Here is a 20982-nt window from a genome sequence, read left to right as displayed (position 1 = left end):
ATGGCTGTTATCCCCACTTAATATATTCACTGCAAGAGATTAACACCTTCAATGCTGGGAGGTCTCGGAGCCTAGTTTTCTTTTTACCATATGTGAAACTGAAGGCCATGTTCCATATATCACATTTTTTAATACTACTGGGTTTAGGGTTTTTATTTTTTTTGGCTGCTTAATTTTTGTTTTTGTAACTTCCCATTGCAGTCTGGCTCAAGATCCCTTTGGGGACCTCATTCTTTTTTGATCCCAGTATTGTCACAGTGATGTCATTGGGCTCCCCATAAATGTTTTCTGTTTTTCCATTTTTAGGAAGGGAAGAAGCTTTGATCAGCACATATAGATCAAGAGGAGAGGGATAAACAAACGGCTTCATAGCCCTTCATTGCTGATTGCAGTATGTGCAATCAGCCAGCAGGGGGAACACACAGCGAGCCCAGCTTGGCTCTCCTGTCCTTGAGTAAACTTCCAGCAGATGTCAGCTCTGACACCAAGCAGAAGAGAATGCCCAATCGCCTGATTGGACGTTATTTTTGTGATGGTATATCAGTGTTTGTAACACACAATTGATCAGCGGGATCTGCTGATGGGAGAGTTTAGGCTGTGAATAGACAGTCTGATCTCCTGTGTAACAGCAGGTAGATGTCCCTGAATCCGCAACAAAACAGGACATACCAGTACGTCCTAAAGGTAGTACCTGAACATCGTAAGGGGACTGAAAGGGTTAAACCTCAAGGAGGCAGCCTGAGTTTAACATGAAACCATGATTAAGAACACAAAGTGCAGGTTGATGGCTTTAATTTAAATTCACTTGAATCCATCAGCTGAAATTAGTTCTTTCCTCCCCACATTGTCCCCATTGTTACATTTAGGCGTTCTCAGGATCTAGATATCGCACTGGCCCTCGTCATACAGAGGATTTGAATACTGAAACTCGGATTGTTTCAGGACAATTCCTTTCAATGCCTCTTCCCCAGAATATAAACCATGGGTACCCTGCAATAAAACAAATAGCACAGTGTTAGTATCAGAGCAGTGACGAGTTATCACGCCAGAGAACCAGTTTTCATAAACATTTTCTTTGGCATTGCTTATTAAGTTCTAAGTAGAAAGTACTTATCATGTTTTGCGTGGGAACTTCTTCCAAGTGGTGCCATTTCTGTACAGTATGTGGCCAACAACATTAAAAACATTCATATAAGTGACGTGAGTGAAGGCGTTCTGTGCAATTAACGTAAAGACGCACATGATACGTTTCTAATCGAATACTTACAGGTCCACCTTCTTCAATTGTGTGATATATAGGGTTTTCAAATCCTCCTCTTGCAGAATCGCTTTCGGTTTCTAGTTCGGGTTCATTCTGAAAAGGTTGCGGAAAAAAAGGCAGTCTAAAAAAAAAACAAAAAACTTATTTTATTATGTTTTCTTGGTTGAAGGGACTGAAATGAATAATTTAAAAACTGTCATAATTATGTCTAGGTTATATATAGTGCTAATCGTAGTATTTCGGCTGGTGTATCTACACCGTGCTGTTTTGATGTAAAGCCTTCTGCTGGATCAAGCAAATAAAGCCCCATCTGACTACAATGCAGTAAAGACTTACTATTAACCTATTAAGTAATGAAGGCAAAGGGCGACGGAGTGAACCAGAGGTCAATAAAATCAATGCAGTACATTTTGGAAGAAGCCATTGGCTTAACTGATACTTTAGAATAATTATATCCAGGTGAGTGGCGAATCCAAGGTTCCTGCCTGTTACAGTGTAAGGTGGTATTGTTTCAATAGACTTCCGCTATAAAAATACAACGTCAAAATGTGTTTAGAGATGCCGTGAAACTATGTAATATCGGATTTGCTTTTACGTTACCTTACAGTTCCTCTTTTATAAAGGAAATAAAGCACTCCAAATAGGGAAAGGCAAATGGCAAGGACGCCGATTACAATCCCACTGACGGTGCCTGCTACGTTCTGAACCTGTCCACCTGTAATACTGCTGGTTGAGGTTATCAGAGTCCCTTTCAAAATGCCAAATAAACGCCCTGTGTTGTAAAAGCAACAAAGAATGTTAAAAAGAAAGAAGCTCCGCATCTTATCAGAAGTTCTGTAACCCCCCCAATAGTTATGTACTTTACCCAATAGTTATGAACATTTACAATAATGTCGGCTTCATAATGCTATAGTTTACCATAGATCTGCATGTACCGTTACATCAATTATATAGATTTTGATTTATGCAATTAACCCCTTAATGACAAAGCCCGTACATGTACGGGCTTAAAATGTGTTTAGGGACCACCCATTGTCCTTAAGGGGTTAATTTAATGTTTGAGACTTAAGACCCCAGCTGGCCAATTACTGAGTCTATAATACTACAATAATTCCCGATAAAGGTCCACGATCCACCTCATTTTATAACACAAAAGCAAAAATGATACTAAAGCAATACAATGAACAAGTAATGGTACCATTCTTTTTGATGTCATCCATGATGTCATTGGCTAGGTCTGCTGCATTGCTTTCCTTGTTTTCAACAATCACAATTTGAATTTCTGTATCGTCAGATGGATTTTTGAGCAGAACTTTCTGCTGCTTTAGTACTTTTGAGATTGCCAGTTTAACGCCTGAATATTGTTCCTGGATTTTGGAAACATGAAACGTTCAATAGAAATGCATTAAAGTGTGTTTAAAAAAGAGGGGACTTACGATGCTCAATAGCAAGGCAGGGCAGAACTATGGTTTTACATATCAGAACATAATAACAATCATCTGTTCCTTAGGAGGACAAAAATTAGGTAATTACAACCTCAGATGAACAACAGCACATGACATATTACACTGGGTTATTCAACAAAAAAAAAGCCAAAATGGAGAAGCCATGTATCAAAAACTAAGTACACCTTATGATACAATAGACTATAGAACCACCTTAAGCAGCAAGGCTTTCTACTGGCAACCCTTCCAAACAAACCATACTTGTTCAGTCTATTTCTAATTGTATTGTCATGAACTTGAACAATTAACATGCTAACCGAGGCCTGTAATGTAACTATTTTTTTTGCAATTTATCTGAACGCTGCGTTGTCTGACCTTTGGGTGAAATTGTTTGGACGTCCACTCCTGGGAAGATTGGCAACTGTTGTGAATGTTTTCCACTTTTGAATAATCTTTCTCGCTGTAGAATGATGGACGTAACATTATGTGGAAATGACCTTATAACCCTTTCCAGGTGGGCAGCAACAATTGCTTCTCTAAGATTCTTGCTGATGTATTTCCTCCTTGGCGTTGTGCTAACACACACCTGAATGCTCCAGACCAGCAAACTGCTAAAGCTTTGCCTTTTGTAGAGGTGGTCACATTTACTGATGATGAATTAATCAAGGATATTTGATTAGAAGCATCTGTCTGCTACTAAGCATCTTGATTCCCATGGAAGCAGTAAGGGTTTACTTATTTTTTCACACATGGCTTCTCCATTTTGGCTTTATTTTTGTTAAATCATGACATGGTGTGATATGTCATGTGCTGTTGTTCATTTGAGGTAATATTTACCTAAGTTGTGTTTAGAGTGCCATGTTCCACTCACATTCTGTACATGTCCCGCACTGCTTCCTTTAATGTTTGGAGGCACCAAGCCCAGGCCACGTGGGCCATGTAAATCTGACCCTATGTATGATTGCAGGGGAGGGAAGTTGATGGGGTACCTGGCAGATGGACAGGATTTCTTTTCTGTGGTACTAGGGTAGGGTGTAGGATGATAATGCCTGTGTTAAGCAGGGTTCCTAGGCCAAGCTAGCTTTTTATAGTGATGAAAAAGCAGACTGTAACCAGTTTCTAAAGCATAAGCACATACGATGCAGCCACAAATGTTATTTTATAGTTAAATGAAAATAACTAATACCATGCTGAGGAAGGTGTGAATAAGGCGATTGCGATAGTCATCCAGTGTAAAATCAGATGTGTGTTCCAGAGTTATTATCGCCCCTAGAGTCAATAGAGAGAGATCTGTTAATACAAATCCTGTGTCAGGGCAGAACAACATCAAGCTGTGAATCTTCGGCTATGACTGTGTTATCACACCTATGATCCTCTGCCAGCATATCGCATTTGATTTAGTGCATAGGGAGTCAGGGATACTATTGCAACCCTGCTGCCAACTGTCTGTGATAATAAAGGTGGCCCCAGTGCTCATCGCGAAATGGATACACGGTATTATCCACTAAACAGTAAATCATGAATAACCTAATCTTGCTGCATGAACTATAAATTAGAATTTACCATAAATTATTCATGGTCAACTCGATACACTGCTGGTGCTAGCAACTGGCTGTTTTACTGGACTACAGCGGATAAGTTGTCCTGTTTTCTTTTTGGTTACCCATTGACAATTTTTTGAAGTCTGCGATGAAAGTGCTTCAAAAGGCCAGGGTAAACAAGTAAAGGGAACAAAAACTTGCAGAGCCCATAGTGCTTCCATGCACTTCCCAGCAAACATACCAAGTGACTTATCAGATGTAACCCCACCAACATGTGACATTTTGGTGTCCAGGTTGGACCTCTCTGTGGACAAAGAGGCATCCAGGCTTCAAGGTGGCTTGACCAGAAAATTAGATACTCAGCCAAAAGACCAAGGCTAAAACAATATGATAAACTCATACCCAGCAAACAGTTTGAGCTCCTAGAACAGAGGAACATCAGGGATGAAAAGAGCGACATAGAGGTCTCTCCAAAGAGGGACTGTCCTGTCTAAACAGGGACATTTAAGAGATATGCTTCTGAGATTATTTCACATACAGCACAGTAACCCACCACATATTCCACAGCAGTGTCCGGCTGGATTCAAGGGTTTTTCACAGGTTGTTTCTGGACATCGGTTCTCTGTATGGCGAAGAAGTGCAGAACAGATTTCTTGAAGCATCTTTAAAACAAACATTAGAAAGTGCTGGTTCAGCAGAGCCATATGGCAAAAGTCTTATATGGTTCACTGGAACATGAAATAATTTATTCTTAACAACGCTTGAGATTACTTATTCTTAGAATACAGAGCAATCATCTCACCCCGGTGTTTCCACATTCACAGCCGGTCTTATCTTGACAACCAGTGTTGGTTATTTGTAGCGAGGGATGTCCGGGAAACTGAAGTTTCCCTGTGTTTGACTGAAGGTGCTGAGAAAACTCCTCGTCGCTGGTAAATCTCTAAACAAAAATGGCAGAAAACACAGAAATATCATCTAGAACAATAAAAGCATACCTGCCAAGTGTCCATCTTTAGGAGGAACAGTCTTGGACATCTCAGTACACAGAATGGTGTGAGAGTTGCCTTAACCACTTCACATTTTTTTCCCAAAAAAACTCTGTGCAGAACCCTCTCCTATGCATTGGGTGCTTTTCCCAGCTTTTTGGCTTGCATGATACGTGTTCATCTGCAAAACATTTTTCTAGCTTCTCGCTTCTGCCCTTTGGTTAAGATCTGTGAGTACCCATGGCAGAGGGAAAGCTCGCCCCCCTGGCCTTAATGCCGGGCAGGTTGTAGGAGGCCTGAGGTTGGTATCCCCTGGTTTGGTCCACCAAGGCACTCAACAAGTAGCTGTAGTTATTCAGGGGCATAAACAGTCTGGGTTGAGAAATATATCTTTGCACCTTAGACCCTTCTACCTCCCACCTCAACCTTAATATACCTTGGCTTATGGCTGGTGGTGATATGGTTGTATTATACCAGGCATGGGATGGGTCAGGTATGGCGGATACACACAATTTCACTAAGCACCCTTTTTTGTATTATTTTAGTGCATGTGTGTTTTGATATGGTTTTCATCGTGATATGGGTTTTCTTTTTCATAGGAAACACCACAGTGGGGCCAAGTGTAGCTTTTGAAAATGTATTACCAAAATATACTAAAACAAAAAGAACTAAAACAAACCTTTTTAACCCCATCAGGACCGATGACATACCAGGTATGTCATGAAACAATTTCCGTTGAGGACCAATGACGTACCTGGTACATCATGGGTTAAAAACAGCCCCACATCACTGATGGAGCACTCAGTCTAGAGCAATTCCATGGTATATAAAAAGCTTCTACAGCCAATCACATGCATGGATACAGTGCTTTGTCTCTGTTCTCTGCCTCTTTCCTTCCCACCGTGAGCTGGAGAGAGTCAGAAAACTGGTCTTTTGAACAATAAATAGTCTGTTTTTCATCTTAATATAAAGTGATCAGTTTTTTTCGTATTTTTTTGGCAGATCCACTGGAACCTAGTGGAATTCTAGTGTTATCTGAACACAATGGATTGTAACAGTGTAGCAACATATTGTCCTTGCATTTTTCTTTTAAAGTAAACGTAACAAATATACGTCTTACAATTATATTTTCTTTGAGCAGTGATTGTTTTTTGTTGTTGCAATATTTTGTAAAAGTCCAGAGTGCAGTTTTGTTGACATCCACCTGTGCAGTTAAATCCCTAATTCGTAGTTTAAACGAAAGGCAACACCTAGAAACCAGATAAATATTTTGTAGGAAATGGAATCATGACGCCTGTGAGAACGTCAACAGACGTGTCGTTACAAGAAGCAATAACTTGTAACGGGGAGATAATAAAATGGAATATTTTCGAACGGTCTGACATCCCGTGTATCAATTTTTGGGGATTGTTTTAATTTTTACACGTGGGCTGTTTTATGGTTAACAGAAGGTTTATTTATCTACAATTTACTTATACATTTTAGGAATAAAAGATTATATACATATAAAAAAGGCCAAGTAAAGCTAAAAAAATCTTAACTGTTTATTCCCAGCTTACCTTCCCCAGTACAGAAATACTTCTCAGACGAGTTGTTGATCCTGTTGCTTTGGTGTTAACTCGAAAAGAGGTTTCTGGGGGGAATATGACATCATCGTGATGACATGGCACACGTTCGACATCCACAGAGAAGAGAAGTTTGCCACTCTCAAGATTATCAAAGGCGAGGGCAGATTGCCACAGTGTAGGGTCAAACCACTGGTACTGGTCCGTGTCATGGAAATATATGTCAGAACCTGTGCAGAGAAAGAACCATCCTTTAAGAAAGCTAGTGATTCATGGCTCAACCGTGCATGTGTCCACAATCTATAGTCAATAGATTTTTGCTTACATTTTTTTGTGTTAAATAGTGTCTGATGGTAAATGAAGATATAACATGCAAAATTGCTTGCATAAAACATACAGTATGTGCACAAATACATACTTTTTTCATTTGTAACATGTTTAGGATTTTCCTAAATTCTGTCATTTGATAAAACCACTGAAATGTTGCTTTAAAAAAATCACCAAGTATGATGTCATGCTCACCTATACCACATGCCGGGTCTTCTTTAGCGGATGCTGAGAACCCAGCGCCGGAGGCCAAAATAAACTCTCCATCCCACGGCATTTTCTAAAGAAAGAAAGATGACATCAGATTCTGGAATAACTCATACAACAATATCACTAAACCCACTGGACTTTTTTTTTTTATACATTTTAGAACTTTCACTTCCTGATGTCTCTGTCCTATGTAGTGCTCTAGAAGCAAGAAGCAATGTTATGTCATAAAAGGTTTCGTAAGGCGTTAAGCTGTTAAAAGCTGTTAGCACCAGCTTGTTTTCAGTTTTTGTTTTTGTTTGGCTCGTTGAAGACTTCCTTCTCTAGATAAAGTAATCAATCTACATTAATAATAACCACACTTATCTATGTTGGCCTCGATCACTCTCCAGTTATCGTGCTTCAGATGGCTGAATCTTCCCGGATGTCCTGTATCCATTTCTACCCGGCTTGCTACATTTGTCCAGAGATTCCTGTAAGCCAGTGTTTCGATAATAAAGCGATAATAAACTTTGGCTTGTTTTGAAGGACCCAGTGATGACAGGCGAGGTGAAGCTTAAGGGCCTCCAGCCAAGCTGTCCTGCAACCTGTCTTATTAACGACTAGTATAGTATTCATAATCAACTTTATTTCTCATGGTAGCTGCAAGAACCCATCCCAATATTTATGATTATATTTTTTAGAGCATTAGCAAATTCCATGGCATTGATAGATTGAAGGGAAAACATGTTATAAATAACATTAGACATACAGGTGTAGACCATGTACTGAGAACTGTTCTTCTTATCGGAGGATGAGAGTGATGGAAAGAAAAGCTATGGGACTTGCGTGGATAAGGATTGTTGACCAGAAGAGGTCCTCCCAGAAGAGCTGGGAGGAACAGAAATGTGGAGCTCTTTCTGGAAATATTTAATACTCCTTCTCCAAAACTCGTTATGTAGGTGAAAATAATGGCAAATTATCTTTTGATGTCCAAGAGCTATGTAGAAGCCCCTTTAACATTTTCATGCTGCCCCCAATGCCATTTCAGTATAGGGAATCTGTTTTACACAAAGCCTGTAGCGCAAAGTGGTAGCATGGGGTATAAAAGTAAAAAGGGCAATGTATGAATGATATGCAACATCCGCTATCTGAATGTGCAACTGTTGGGCAAATTAAAAACCGGTCAGAGGGGGCATTTGCCCAGAGCCCACAGGCGCTTTGATGCAATACAGACAATATGAAAAACTTGGTCCAGCACTATTGGGCTTTCAAGCAGTTACTACATACAGGGTCTCAGTATATTAGCCTCTGAATGGTGGTCTAGAGTCTAGATGCAGATATCTCTTCAACGCTCTCTTGCGGGCTGCATGCTCTGTCACGAATAGATATGACATTATATCCTATATACTGCCATTCCCAGCACCACCAGACGTATAAACAGGGTGGGTGAGCCATTCTTGTTATAACCTAGGTTTATGAAAGTCCAGACTTTCTTTGATTTGGAAATTAACATTATGCCTAATAGTTCATTTTCTTTGAAATTACTTTATTTTCTGAGACGTTATGTAAAACATCTATACCCACAACTACTAGACATAGATTATTCACTTGAACCCACTAAGGTCTGGTTATATATATATAAATATATATATATATATATTGTAACAGGGTGCAGGGTGGTGTTGAGGATAGCGTATACATTTCCCCTCGATTTTGCAGGGTTTTGTATGATATATAGCCCCAGGGGGAGTATGTGTTGCGCTAGATTTTAATATGTTTCTATACTGGGCCCCTGGGGTGGAGCATACGTAGAGTAGGACGGGCCGGTGCTCCACCCCGCAGTTTCCATACACCTGGACTGACACAGGATCCAGGCCAGGACTTTAGGCTGACTCCAATGCACTGGTCAGCTGCAACTGATTAGCTGCACTGACTGCAATAAAGCCTTACCTGTTGGACAGAGGGGGAGAGAGAGCTTTGTTTGGAAGCAGCAGGGCTTGCTATGTACAAAAAAGACCATCAAAAAGGTTAGTGAGATTTAGTTCTGTTTAGTTTAGACCCTGAGTAGTGAGGGACTTCTATGTTAGTAAGTGCTCAGATGAGCAGGGCTTTTGTTTATAGGGAACTTGTGTTCTGTTAATGTTATTCAGTTATAGCCCTGTAAAAAAATATTCAGACCCCTTTTGAAGGCATCTAATGTATTGGATAACACCACCTATCTTGGCAGTGAATTCCAGACATTTATTGTCCTTACTGTAAAGAATCCCTTCCTTTGTCTCCTATAAAATCTCCGCTCCTCCAGTCTCAGAGGGTGACCTCTTGTTCTTTGTGTATTTCTGTTAATGAACAGGTCACTGAAGAGCTCGTTATATTGGCCCTGCATTTATTTATATAATGTTATCATATCCCCTCTGAGACGCCGTTTTTCTAGTGTATGTAATTTTAACTTTGTTAGTCTCTCTTCATAACTCCCAATCCCCTTATTGATTTTTTCTTTTTTTTTTATTAATGTGTTATTTTTGCCACTATCTGCCACTGATATTAAAAGTATAAAACATTGAAACATAGTCCTATAGATAATACTGGCTCAAAGTACTGTATCTCGAGAATTACTATAAAAACAACGGCAAATAAACCGGGTTTGCTATAGATGGGAATAGAGTTAGGAAATCAGTTCCGGTGCCCAGAGTCTCCGGGTGAACTTAAAAGAACTTAAACTTTATGGGAAAGGCACTTGTGAAAAGTAAATGGTGAGATTTTTTGACTATAGATGGCACTGTTCTCTAGCATATCATGAAAAACAAATGGCAGTTCCATGGCGGTTATTAGGTAAGCTGCAGTGTATCACAGATCTTTTAAGGTAACCGGGAACTAGATTCCATTGTCTTATCTCTTTGTACATTCTACCTCGCACGCAGCAAAAAGTGCACATGGGGTCACATTTCAATATAAAAACCCTGGTGAAAAGCACTTAATGCAGAGCAGCATGTACCGGGGGCTGGTAAACTCGCACAGGCTTATTATTTTGTATGATAAAGAACCCTATTCACAACCCCTGATTAATGGGATTCTCTCTATGAGCTTGCCAACCATTTCACAAAGGTGCCAATATCGTCATGAGATCATCTTTAAAACGTGGCAACCTGCGAGACACCGTCAGGTGGTATTCCCATGCTCGATGCCAGCATATGCACAGACCTGCCAATAAGGTCACGTGGAGCATCCAAACTGGTGTTTCTCTTTCAAAACAACAATCTAGCTCCCACCTGTAGGCAGCGACCAAACTTATATTTTAGATTTTAGTAGAGGGTTTTTTCGATAAAAGAAAAAATCCCAACATTTCTTCTCAATGAGGGCCTTCTAAACCAATAAAATTAGTGTATTTAATTCTATTTTTATTTAAATTTCTACTTCCACATTCTCACCCAATAATATAAGCCGGGCTAGGTCTATGGCTTCTAGCTCCAATGCCAACTATGTTTCTGGTGCCCCTCCTGCATGCTTTTGCTTGCTAACATAGGAAGTAACCTCATGGTGGCGCCATCTCAGGGTCCATAGGCAGTCATCTAGTTGCCTATATATAGAGCCGACCTTGCCTGAACACTATATTGAGCTTGGCCTCCTATTTAAACTTTGGCAGCAGGTTTCTGCATAGAGCCTTCCTAAATGATAATGTGGCCCTTGACAAGCCCCTCTAGAGCCCCTTCCCATTAAGTATCAACAATAACTAATACCGATCCCTTCCTCTATGTGCTTACACATATCTTGGTACCCCAAACTCCAAATTTGGGGTTCCTTCAAGTAAGCACATCGCAGGATCCTGTATTTCCAATCATGCGTTGCCTTCAGTTCCACGCTGTCTGCCATCTTGCTCCTCATGTAGGCTGCCGAGGGCCTCTAAAGTAAGCCTGGGACCTCTTTTGTGTTAGACGACCCTGTCCCTCCTTAAACCTTAAAATACATCGTCCTTTTCGATTTCTATATTTACGATCACAACTGATCGTAGCTGCAGTATACTAATGTACCCAGCGCTGTATCTGAGCTCCATAAACTCATCTTAATCAGGTTAAAAATAAAAAAAAGGAGTTAAAAATGGAAAAATGAAGCGATCGTTTCTGAAATTCATTTTGAAATGTAACCCTAATTTAACAGCGGCTCGTACCTTTTATGTATAGGATGTAGCCTGGATATATTTAATGCTGACGTGAATGTGAAAAGAATGCAAGTTGCTATAGAAACGTTTTGTCGGTGTCAGCAGACATGGAAAGGTTTCACATTTCCCTGCAGTTGAAGGAAAAGGATAAAATGCCTCTATGAAATCCGGACCAGTTTTTAACACGCAGTTATGTCACAAATAACAGAAATACATCCAGGTGATTCACATGCCAGCTACAAAGAATGTTCAAAAAATAGAAACACAAGAGGGTAAAGTATAAATGGAATTACTATTTCTGAAACGGAATATTACGCTGACCAGACTTAAAAGAAAATCAGTTTTTTAATGGCTCCAATACGTTAACGACAAAAGGGGCAAGCAGTATACACAGTATCTGGTGACATGAATAAAGAAAGATATTCATAAGGAAGGAAGCGTAATAAAACCCTTTGTTATGGGTCCTCTAGGGTGGGGCCATCAGCTAATCATCATGCAGAGGAGGTGAACCTGAGCAGTGATTTGGCAAGACAAGAAGAGCATGGGTGGAGTTAAAATGTATCCCCATTCCCTGATCTTTAAAAGACTGCCCTGACAGCAATAAGCTTTAATTCATTGAGTAGCTGGGAATGATAAAACTATTTTAAAGTATCTCGGTACTTTATCAGTGAGGAAGTGTAAGCATACAAGGGGTTGGTGTATGGAGATCCCCAATGTAAAACAAGGCCGGGAACCAAGTAAGGTGCCAGGTCACAAAGCGGCCAAAAGGAAGGGTACCACCAAGAGTAGATAAATGGAACAGCCTCCCATCAGAGGTGGTAGAGGCTAATACAGTGAGGAAATTTAATCATGCAAGGGATATGCATAAAACCATCCTCACTACAAAACATGACCAAGTACTGATTAATCAGGAAAAATTAGCAGACTAGTTGGACCGGAGGGCTTATCTGCTGTCAGATTCTATCTTTCTATAGGTAAAGTGAAAGTGTATTTGAAATCTCATGTGTACATCGGAGAGCCTTAAAATGAAAATCCAGTTACCCTGAAAAACACAAGTTCTCTTTTATTCTATTTGTGCCCTTTTGTCTATATAAAACACTTCGCCTCACTGACTTTTTTTCTCTTTCGGTTTGCAAGGGGATTTTCTGACTTGTTTTGCTGGTTAACCCTTGTATCATTTAGCTGAATGTCTCATAGTGAAATCACGGCTTTATTAGTTTTTGCCAACCGGTCTGAATCTGAATCATACGGAATTCCCTATGAGGGGAGTAATGGAACAACAAGGATATCTTTGCAGTCCCAGGCTAACTACAGACTAAATCTCACCCTGAGCCATAAATCAGCTGGCGCAAAAAATAGTTAACAGATGAAAAAAAAACAACCCACACGGAACCAAAAGTCCCCAGACTTCAACTAAATCCTGAGGGATTGTTTTGTCATCAAGTATAATGAGCGACCAACCAACCATAAAAAAACAGGGAACTTTGTCTAGTATAAATATGTAGTGTATTTAAACACTAAGTGTAGTGTTTTGACAATCCGTGCCATTATTTTAAAAGTTATTAGTCTAAAAATAAGTATTTTTACATTAGAGAAGCTGACATCTGTGGCAGAAATTGGCAAAATTAGAATAACAATTAGTTGCCTGTCCAATTCCTATTCTCATCTGCTACCCTTTAAAGGGTGCAGGGCCCGACGACGCAGGGGCTAGCTGGTCCAGGGGGTGAATGAATGAGAGAGGTATGATGTGAGGGAGTGTATTTTAGTGTAACTTTGTATGTGTATGTTATTGTGTGTTTTAGTGTAAGTGTGTGTGCCAGGGGCAAGGGTGCAGGGGTGTCACTCTTGCCAAAGAGAGATAACTTAATTAGGAGTAATATGTATCCCTATCACGGGAAGTTTCATGAATGTATGTAAGACATATCATTATTCCGCAAGAGTGATTTTAAGCATTGCAACTAGTATCATGTGTATTTTATATACGGAACATTAGTATATTGGCTAGTATATTGGCTAGTGATTTTAATGAACTAATATCCTGAAAGCACAAACTTATTCTGACCTTCCATAAAACAGCACTCATGTTTCAAAACAAGGTAGGAAATCTTTTTTCAAATCTGTAGTAGTGCAAATGAATGCAATAACACTTTTTTTTATGTGCGGTTATTTATAACTAACCCACTTAATGTGAAAAGATGCTTGTCACAATATTTGCATGTGCCTGATGTTAGAATTTAAACTTGTAAGAGGGAAAGGGTCAGACTGTTCTCACACTTACATATTTTTTTTTTGATCATATGTTGGTCATAAGATTAACAAATAGCCTGTGGATAATGATAGCGTAATATAATCAAGAAAGGAGCTCAGAGCCGCAGACAAATGCAGACTGTCCAAATAAACATATTTCACACAGTGGAGTAATGCAGGGACTAATTCATGTGTTTCAGGCGAGGACATGCACGACAGGACAGTGCATATGTGATATATCCCTGAATGGGAGAAATAAAATGTGGTCACCGTACCGCCACTAAGCCAGCTCCCTCCAGGGGCGGACTGGTCTTCCTGCTGCTAGAGGAGCAGGGCCGGTTGGAGAGGCCCAAAATAAAGGGAGCACAAGGTCTGTAGGTCAGGGTCAGAGGCTTGAATTTGATTCTGGCTGGTATGGGGAGCCAGTGAAGTGATTGGCACAGTACAGCAGCAGATGAGGAAAGATTCTAGCTGTAGGGTTGAAGATGGATTGGAGCGGTGGAAGGGGAGAGAGGGGAAGACCAGTTAGTAGGAAGTTGATATCACAAGGGAGTGGGTTAATATTTTGGTTGTTTCTTGTGTGAGGAATGCCCAAGTTTGGGAGAGATTTTTCAGGTAAGGGAGCCAGGATTTGATGAGGCACTGGATGTGTGGGATGAAGGAGAGAGCAGAGTTAAGTGTGACACCAAGGCACCGAACTTGGTCTGTTAGTGGGATTCTGGAGTTGTCAACAGTTATAGAGGTGTCAGTAATTGTGGACAGAGAGGATGGTGGTATAACCATAACCTCAGTCTTGGAGATGTTAAGCTGCAGGTAATGGGACGCCATTCATAATGCAATTCCAGAAAGACAGTTGGCAAAGCGAGTTAGAAGAGAGGGTGAAAGGTCAGGAGAGGAAATGTAAATTAGGGTGTCTTCTGCATATAGGTGGTAATGGAAACCAAAGGAAGATATGAGTTATCCAATGGAAGAGGTGTAAATAGAGAATAGTAGAGGACCAAAAACTGAGCCTTAGGAACACCAGCCGATAGCGGTTTTTGTGTTAGCGGCAAGGTGGCAATTATTTAATTTATTCAGCAAATCTGACAATTAGTTTGTGTGCCTGATAGACTAAAAAGTTTAGGTCTGTAGAACACAATGTTTCCCTCGCATTAGGAAAGTTCCCTTTAACAGTAGTAGGAGTATTTCTTAAATTTGATAATTCTGGAATATTCTAATTAGGCGATAAAGTATCTTACCAGTTCTGACAGGGAGTGTGTTGATTGAACATAGACTGAAACTTTCTGAAAAAAATGGAAAAGTTTCCTGATTAGGGCTATTCTTCAGACAAAATGACAAATTATGTTAAATTGTTAATGGGATCTTAAATGGTAAAGATGTCCTGAGGTGTAAAGTGTTGGGGAGATTCCAATATTGAAAAGCTACAGCCTTGGCCATAGAACATACACGCCCAAATCTTTTCTTATCTCCTCCATCATTTTTCCTCCCCTGCAATTTCCTTACGTTTTCTCACTATTTACAGTTTAATAATCTTTCACTCTCTAGTCTTCCTTTCCACTATTGCTACATCTTCTTTTTTTTTTTTTTTTTTACCCGTACCTTTGCGAGCCGGGCTTTCTCCACCTAATGTATTGGTCTGTCTTAGTCTGTCAATTCTCGTCTTGTCATACCCCTTGAATATATGTATTGTATTAAGCGCTGCGTAGGTTGTTGGCGCTATATAAATAAAAGATAATAATAATAATTCCTGACTTTTTCTGCTCCCAGTATTCTTTGAATCTCTTGCCCTAAAGCCGCTCTTCAGGCTAATACACTTCTCTCCACAGCACTTTACTCATCACCCATCAATCACTCACATTGATATATTAACCTGTATGCTTCCCATATATTCACACCCCACTTAATAGTAAATATCGAGTAATACCTTACTGCTTTCAAAAATCACTTTATCCTGAGAACACGGAATTCTCTGCTCATTCCAGTTGGAAGCATTCTCAAAATTTGTATTAGGAAGCCATTGTTTGTAGACAGCGTCGCCTGAAAGAACAAATGCAAGGACTGGGTTCCCTTGGAAAAACTGCAGAAGGAATTGCCTCTTTAAAGGTTAGCGCTATTCCTGCTAGTTGGGTTTAAACTACGGGTTTATTACATTTTGGTCCAGACTCAACACTTCAGTACCCAGTCAGACAAAACCTCGGGTAGTCATAGCCACGGAGAGCTGGCAACTTTTGTTTTGGGAGCAAATCCTGCCAAATGTATCAGTAATACATAGACTTGCGTGTTTGGCTTGTTGTTCCCAGGTCTATTCCAATCTCTAATCTGCCAATATTCCACTAGATGTGATGGTGACTGTATATGGAACTGCAAGGAACAAAAAATGTAAAGAACAACAAGTTTCTGATAATGGCCCAAAATGTGACAAATGACCACCAGCACCTCTTCCAGCCCATCTTCGCATGTCTGTTCATGGTGGCTAGTAGTGGAGAAGAAGCCCGGCAGAAGCCCTACAGACCTCCAGCTCCCTCGCACAATGCAATATTGCGGGTAGAGTTATGGGAGGTGTCCTTATTTTCTTAACTATCCCAGGTTGCTGTGACTGACCTACAAAATGCCCTACTGCCCGCTGCATGGTATTTAGGGTTAACAAAGAAAAATCCCAGGGTCGCTTTAGTTTGACATCAAAGAGCAAAGTCATATTCAGAAAATACTCTGTGTTAGTAATCCAAAAGACGTAACTGCATTTTTGTAAATCTATTTTCGCTTCGTAATTTGACTCACAGAGGACCAGAATCCCAACAATGTTATCTCATGATCCCCTTCCAGAACACGGTATGGCCAAGATGCTTCCATGTTGAATGCACGGAACACTCACTTCCTCTCATTCTGTGAACGGGGAGCGAGTCATATCCATGTTAAAAGGAGTTTTCTTTAGATAAATGCAGTCAGCCATGACTATTGCTGCGTAACACACAGCATCACTCTGAGACCCTATTACAGACCTCGCTAAGATTGTCTTCAAACGTAACAAAGTATTTTAGTCTGTGTAGCCGTGGAAAGTTTTCTTCCTTAAAGTTAACACGTTGAGGCTTAGCGTTGTACTTTTTTATTTCTAAGGCTAAGATTTTTACGTTTTATTTAAATTTTTGATGCTATATAAAAAAAAAGTCCAAGTAGGATTTATAGTCGTCAACAAAAAGGGAACATTTATGGCATTTTTATTTTCAGACTGCAGCTATTTGTAAACCAGACGTAATGTATAAATATTTAATGCCTTATTTAAATGTTTCCAACCTTTTTTTTTCTCTCTCAAAATCTGTGAAACAAACATTCTAAATGTTCCGGCCCGGAGGTTCTTAATCTATTAACCCTTTAATCGCAAAGAGTCACAAAGATCCTAATGAAGTGGCTTGCTGAGGGTGGCAACCAAATGGAAACCATTACTTGTTAGAAAGTAAAGCTATTCTGAATTTCATCACCTGTATTCAAGCAAGAATTTCAAATGTAAGGGAATCAATGAGAAAATCGCCAGCTGGGATGCTCAGATCTAAGTAAATCAGTAGAACGTGAATAGGTCAGCCCTAGACTCGGGTACCTAAAACGTTTACTATTTATCCTAAGAATGTGAGACTGATAAAACCAAGAGGAAGGTATCCAGGTATGACAAGAGTATGTTATGGTATATTCTGGCTTAGGCTGATTTGGCATAGGGTAGCAGGTCCTGAGGGGCCAGCAGCTCCTATGCTGCATAACCAGGGGCAGATCGCTCTGTTGGGTGGTCATGATTCTGGTGCTCCATGGGCCAGTTAGGGAGGTCAGGGGTCTTCCTTATTACCATGCTAGTGCACAGAGGGCTTGGCGTTTAAGTCCCAGTTAGAAAGGTTGGCGCTTAAATCCCAGTTGAAGCCTGTGGCTGATGCGTCTACAGCAGAATCCAGGGAAATGGAGGAAAGTTAAGGGCAGGGCCGGCCCTACAATGGAGCCGAGTGGGACAATTGCCCCAGGCGGCACTTTTGAAGGGGCGGCACTTTGCCGCCCTAAGCGCTTTATTTTTTTTTGAAGCGGAGGAGAGAGAGGGGCGCCGAGTGGTTTTCGCTTACCCGCTCGGCGCCCCTCTCTCTCCTCTGCGAGCCCTCTAGCTCAGTCTCGGTGCTGGCTTGTAATGCTGAGCGCCGGAAGTGACGTCAATTTCCGGCGCTCAGCATTACAAGCCAGCACCGTGGCAGAGCAGGGAGACTCGCCGCAGGACTGTTTAACGGTAATTACAAAGGGGGAGGGTAGATAATGGCGTCGGCGAAGTTTAAAATGCCGCCCCCCCCCGGCGTCGGCAGGGAGGGGGCGGCATTTTAAACTTCGCCCCAGGCGGCATTAAGTCTTGGGCCGGCCCTGGTTAAGGGTATGTTTGATACCCTATGGTAGATTTTAGGATTTGTATTCCCGGGGTACATTTTTTGTTACGTCTCGGATTCTGGAACAGGATGTAAGTCCTGGGTGTGGGTTTTTTAAAAATATTCTTCCTAACATAATACAAATGAATGAGATGGGTAGATCACAGAATACTGAATAGCAAAACTGCCCAGAGGGAACTTGCAGTAATAATGAATCACCGACTCCTTCCTCAGTACTGATCATCACTACCTCTTCCCTGTTGAAATATAAATATGTACTTTAAAAATAAGAATCAACAGGAAGAAACATTAACACGCCCAATGACCAAACTTATTTAGATTCACCCTTTTTTTTAGGCTTCAATTAATGAATTAATAGAGGGCCCAAAGACTGTGTGAATCTGTGTGTCTATAAAATCCAGAAGTACACTAAAAATATATATATATTTCACCGTGAGGGAATTTAAACATACATAGGACAAGCATGTGGTTTAGTAATCTAAGCCAAGACCAAGGACTGATTAGGGTCCCAATCTCTATACATCAGGAAAAATGGGCTGAATGGGTCTTATCTGTTTCAGTGTAGACGACTGGCTACAACATGCCACGAGGAGACCGCAGTTATGTTGAGATGGGGTGTTTATTGTGTACTGGTCACCGCGGGCTTCATGTTGCATGGAGCCAATGGTCTAGTGTATTTTCAGTGGCGGAACGTTGTTATCGTCCGTACTTTATAGAATCCGATTCGAATGATGAGTTCCCGAGTCTGCATGGCAGAGCTCCAGATCTAAGGTTGTGGATATATGATGGACTCTGTATTAGCACATATGATTCTTGATGCTTTTTAATGATATGCCATACGCTTTGTAGTAAGAGTGTTTATAAATAAATAGTTTAAGAACATTATTGTCCCCCCCCCTAGTCTCTCACAGTCTGAGTTTCTGCTCTATTTATTGTATGACTTATATCATTTATATTATACATGTTTTAACAGAGCTAAATCCGGTCTATGTTATATGACTACTCAGCCTTAGGAAAATCACCCTGACATAATCCTGACATCATGTTATCTTTTGTTGTATGACATCACAATCTGAACACAACCCTAATAGATTGTAAGCTCTTATGTACCAATATGTCTCAACATACGACGATCTCATTGTAAGTTGTGTATATTGTCAATGTTAATGTTATTGTTATTTATAATAACACTACATTTAATATAATGTAACTTTTTTTAAAAACAATGTAATTTCCAGGTCTGGGCTATATTGTCAAAGGGAAAAAATTCCCTTCACGGCTTTAAGCAAAACTGAATTCATTTATCAAACCACCCTTTTTGTTTTTGTATTAATAGGTTTGATTTGATCACTGAACAGTAAAATTTAGGATTTGGGAGGAAAAAAAAGAGACAGACGCATTATATGACACCTGAGGATATTGTTATGTATCATAGGTTCACGTTACGTGTGATGCACTTCATGTTGCGATATCGTCGCCTCTGCCGCATGCATGCAGCGTGTTCTACATGGTATGGACTTATGCAATACTTAAGATTTTTAGTGATAGCAAAATGTGGCTTCCCGGGAACGCATTTCCATGGATGCAGTATATGGGTCGGTACAGAGCACTTGTTAAAATCGGTACTTACTGAAGGGAAGAAGGAAAAGCAGCAATAACGACACTGTCTCCATTATTCAATGCTCCGTCTTTAAGTTCCGAGAGACACTTTGCACTTTAAACCGTCCCGCGTCACGTGACAAGGTGCAACTTAATAATAAATCTTTTACTGCATTCCAAGGCATACATTCTATTGCCAGGCGGCATCACTGGGAGGAGGAAGGCAGCCTTACTAAAATTTTTAGGTGGCAAAGAGGGGCACATTTGCTCTGGGGGGTGTCGTTAGAAGTGTGGTTAGGGGCACGGCTTTACCAAGACTTTTTTCGTGATTTTGTGACCAATTAATTAGCCATATGTGAAATTGCATGTAATGCAACCGCCGGGTAATCGCAGTTGTTTGCTGCATGGATAACAGTACTTTAAGGGTCCCCTTAATCATCCTCCCCCACTTATGCTACAAGAGTACTTAAAATACAGCATTGAAATGCTTCTGAAGTGTACTCTAATGACTTTGCCTCCCAATCTCCCGTTTCTACACTCCGCAATCAGCAGTTATGGAAATAATCAGACACTAAATTGCTGTCTCTTATGCGCCTCTAGAAAACGCATTGCATCATTTTATCCTGGTACCTCTCCCACCCAGTGTCCACCTTTACCTATCTTCCTCAGGTAGTTGAAGGGGTAACATGGAGGGCAGATGTAGGAGCCTCATCTAATGACAAGAAGGAAGATTAAAAAACTACGCAGGCTTCCTGGATTTGGGGAGGCTGTATTGTTCTGGGAAATAGTCTTTTTTTTTTCTGGATTTTCCCTGTTACCAAACAGGAACCATATCTATGAGGTTGATCAGTCAACAATCTGGGCTACGTTACCCGACACATCTCGTGGGCAATAAGGCTGTCACTCACCACGGTTAGTTACAGAGACATTGTGGCGGCTATAGGCCTCGCTAGCCGGAACGCGAATGGAAGGGGTTGCAGTTATGTCCATGTAAATTCCTTTAAAAATTGGAAACCATCTTCCTAACCTCCTCATTAGTAGGGGCAGTGAGGACCCAAATCCTCCCTCTTCCCTCCCCTCATGCCCCAGCAATGGGTCTAAAAACGCCAGAAAATATCTATCAATATGTTTCAAAGCCACATACAAAGTCCCGTCCCGTTAGCCGCACCTCTAGGACACATTTTTATTTGTCACCAATATAATTTACAGTTTAACTCTCTCTCATAGCCCTCTGCTTTTATGCACGTCTGTTTTTCTTGCCCC

General features: G+C 40.6%; 1 protein-coding gene across 1 annotated transcript; it reads right to left on the bottom strand.

Moving 5' to 3' along the window:
* Window positions 1-879: 879 nt before the first annotated feature.
* Window positions 880-20709, bottom strand: LOC149272705 (protein amnionless-like). The gene is made up of 12 exons (XM_089506783.1): window positions 20628-20709; window positions 15639-15751; window positions 14953-14997; window positions 7321-7405; window positions 6793-7028; window positions 5050-5187; window positions 4801-4909; window positions 3893-3975; window positions 2460-2628; window positions 1862-2033; window positions 1268-1382; window positions 880-990 (listed from the first exon to the last, which is right to left on the bottom strand). Exons 1-12 carry the CDS (start codon window positions 20707-20709, stop codon window positions 880-882), a joined length of 1458 nt encoding a protein of 485 aa, XP_089362909.1.
* Window positions 20710-20982: the final 273 nt, after the last annotated feature.

This window comes from Sceloporus occidentalis, unplaced genomic scaffold (assembly GCF_023333645.1).
Source record: "Sceloporus occidentalis isolate IW3139 unplaced genomic scaffold, rSceOcc1.0.p SCAF_422, whole genome shotgun sequence".
Classification (NCBI taxonomy): Eukaryota; Metazoa; Chordata; class Lepidosauria; order Squamata; family Phrynosomatidae; genus Sceloporus; species Sceloporus occidentalis.
This window is presented reverse-complemented; position numbering and strand designations above follow the sequence as displayed.